This window comes from Leptonychotes weddellii, chromosome 4, assembly GCF_054177405.1.
Source record: "Leptonychotes weddellii isolate Sample4059 chromosome 4, ASM5417740v2, whole genome shotgun sequence".
NCBI lineage: Eukaryota > Metazoa > Chordata > Mammalia > Carnivora > Phocidae > Leptonychotes > Leptonychotes weddellii.
In genome coordinates, this window is record NC_138372.1 from 1,475,716 (window position 1) to 1,478,736 (window position 3,021).

A 3,021-nucleotide genomic window follows, 5' to 3' on the forward strand; every position below is an offset into this window, starting at 1 on the left:
GGGGAGGGGCCGGGCTGGGCTGCTTCCCTGGGTTCCAAGGCTGGGCCTCGGTCCACAGGCCCATCAATAACGCCTGTCGGTCTGGCCTGCCCTGGGCCATTTGGAGTCTCCCCAGGGAGGGAGTACTGGGGGCTCCGAGCCCCCACGCCCTCAGGGCCCTCTGATTGCTGGCTGAGGACAATTGTTGCCTTGGCTGGATTGTTACATGTGGGACCGTCATCCCTGAAAAGGCTGCCTGAAAGCAGGGCAGATCTGCGGTGAGGATGGAGGGCCCTCGCGGACCAGCCTGCTAGCCCCACCTGGGAGTCGCCACAGAGCTGTGGAATCCCGCGCCCTTAAAACTTCCAGAGGGGCCTCTTGCGTCACAAAGTGGCCCGAGAGGGTTCTGTCTTTATTTGGGTGAAGCACAGAAGAGGATGCTGCAGACATGTTTAATCCACACGTATTGGATTCTCCAGCTGTGATTTTCGACAATGGCTCTGGGCTCTGCAAAGCGGGCCTCTCTGGAGAGATTGGGCCCCGCCATGTCATCAGCTCTGTCGTGGGGCACCCCAAGTTCAAGATGCCCTCGGCGGGAGCCAATCACAAGGAGTACTTTGTGGGGGAAGAAGCTCTGCACAAGCACGAGGTCCTACACCTGCGCTACCCCATCGAGCGGGGCCTGGTCACCAGCTGGGAAGACATGGAGAGACTCTGCAAGCACCTGTTCGAGTGGGAGCTGGGGGTGAAGGCCAGCGACCGGCCCGTGCTCATGACCGAGCCCTCCCTGAACCCCAGGGAGGCCCGGGAGAAGATGGCCGAGATGATGTTCGAGAACTTCAATGTGCCCGCCTTCTACCTGTCGGACCAGGCCGTGCTGGCCCTCTACGCCTCAGCCTGCGTCACGGGCCTGGTGGTGGACAGCGGGGATGGGGTCACTTGCACCGTCCCCATCTTTGAAGGGTACTCCCTGCCCCATGCGGTCACCAAGCTCTATGTGGCGGGGAGGGACATCACAGAGCACCTCACGCGGCTGCTGCTGGCTAGCGGGCGGTCCTTCCCGTGCGTGCTGGACAAGGCCCTGGTGGACGACATCAAGGAGAAGCTGTGCTATGTGGCCCTGGAGCCAGAGAAGGAGCTCTCCCGGAGGCCGGAGGAGGTCCTGAGAGAGTACAAGCTGCCGGACGGGAACATCATCTGCATCGGGGACCAGCTGCACCAGGCGCCCGAGGCCCTGTTCGCACCCGACCAGCTGGGCATCCAAAACCCGGGCCTCTCAAAAATGGTGTCCTGCAGCATCACCAAGTGTGATGCGGACATCCAGAAGACGCTTTATGGGGAGATTGTGCTGTCCGGGGGCACCACTCTGTTCCAGGGCCTCGACGACCGTCTTCTGAGGGAGTTGGAGCAACTGGCTTCCAAAGGGACCCCCATCAAGATCACGGCTCCCCCTGACAGGTGGTTCTCCACGTGGATTGGTGCCTCCATTGTAACCTCCCTGAGCAGCTTCAAGCAGATGTGGGTTACCTCCGCAGATTTCAAGGAGTTTGGGACATCCGTGGTTCAGAGAAGATGCTTCTGAGGGGCTGTGGGCAAGGGGTGGGTGTGGGCAGTGAGCTCGCCCCTCAGCATCAGCAGGGTGTTCAATAAAAGATGAACCAGCGTGCAGCCTCTGGTCATGTCGGGCTGTTTATTCTAGGTGGCACCAGAGTCATTTCCGACCCCGGTGGTGAATCCCGTTTAAGTGGCTGCCCCCACCCCCCTTGTCCCGAGAAAGCCCTGGGTTAGGGGTTGAGGCTGTGTCTGTCTGCCGTTTGTCCCAAAGGCAGGGGCCCGAGCTTGATCCCACAGGGCCCTGGGCTCTCCATTTTAGATGTGCGTCCTAGATGGTCTGGGACAGTCAGCCCTGGTCGGGGACAGGAACCAACAGGAATGCTGCTCTGTTCTGGGGGCCAACAGAGCCAGCTGGTGGGTCCTCGATACAGTAGGGCTTTTGCAGTTTTTATGAGGCCGGCAGCTGAAGCAGGATGGAGCCCACATCCTGGGCAGACGGGGTTGGGCAGGAGCAGAAACTGTCATTGGTTTAGGACCCTCCATCAGGGTCCCTGCTCTGAGGGTCACGTGAGCATCAAACACCAGGATTATTGTGATGTTTCTGCTTGTTTTTACTGCCAAAGATATTGATAGCGTCGTTTGGGAGTGAAATTCTAGAGACAAAGTTAACAGCCATCAATAAAGTAACGGTTGAATAAATGATGCATAAAGGGAATTTTTCCATATTGATTTGGTGGAATTCTCCCAAAATAATATGGGGAGAGAAACAAATGACAGAGAAGTCTATAAAAGGATCTCCCCTTTGTTTCTGGTAAAGAAAACAGTGGCGCTTTCCCACGCATATCTCTGCACATTTCGTGTAAGTGAACATGTGGGTTTTTTGTAGGATTATAAGCACATGGAAAAGAACAGAAGGATAGACACCGCAGGTTGGTGGAGGCAGGAGGGAACGGGAAGGGAGGCGGCGGGGGGTAGTTTAACGACGGGACTACACCCATCTATCTACACGTGTGTGTGTTCCTCTCCTTCTGTGGATGTCCTATTTGACGTGAGCACACAGTGTCCCTCAGACAGCAGGGAGTCGGGGCCTTTGTTGAGTCCGTGGGATCGATCTCTGCCTTTCAGTCCGTGGGTTTGGATGTTTTACATGTAAAGCAATGTGTTCCATCTTGACTCCGCCACCGTGTTATTTTGTCTCCTGTTCCCTTTCTCTCCCCTTGAACGTTCCTTGGAACTCCATCTTGACTTATTAATGAGGATTTTCAGCAGATTGTATTGTGTTGATTTCTTGGCGACTGCCGCAGGGGAGCATCACAATCTACCAGTCATGACGTTTTCCCATGTGGCGTGCAATGCAGAAAACTTACTTCTGTTTAGGTCCCTGTAGCCTCCCAAATTTTAAAATAGAATTGTCCTGTTGCTCCTACACACGTTTGAGAACAACCTCAGACGGTATTACGATTTTCCCTTCTGCCATCAAATGATTTA

General features: G+C 55.6%; 1 protein-coding gene across 1 annotated transcript; it reads left to right on the forward strand.

The window, feature by feature from the left end:
* The first annotated feature begins 427 nt into the window (after nt 1-427).
* ACTRT2 (actin related protein T2) lies at nt 428-1,561 on the forward strand. The gene has a single exon (XM_006744167.3). The coding sequence runs from the start codon at nt 428-430 to the stop codon at nt 1,559-1,561; it is 1,134 nt and encodes a 377-aa protein (XP_006744230.1).
* The last annotated feature ends 1,460 nt before the right edge of the window (nt 1,562-3,021 follow it).

Excerpts from the sequence above, each read along its gene's own strand:
- ACTRT2 (XM_006744167.3), top strand. The coding sequence starts at position 428 with ATGTTTAATCCACACGTATTGGATTCTCCAGCTGTGATTTTCGACAAT.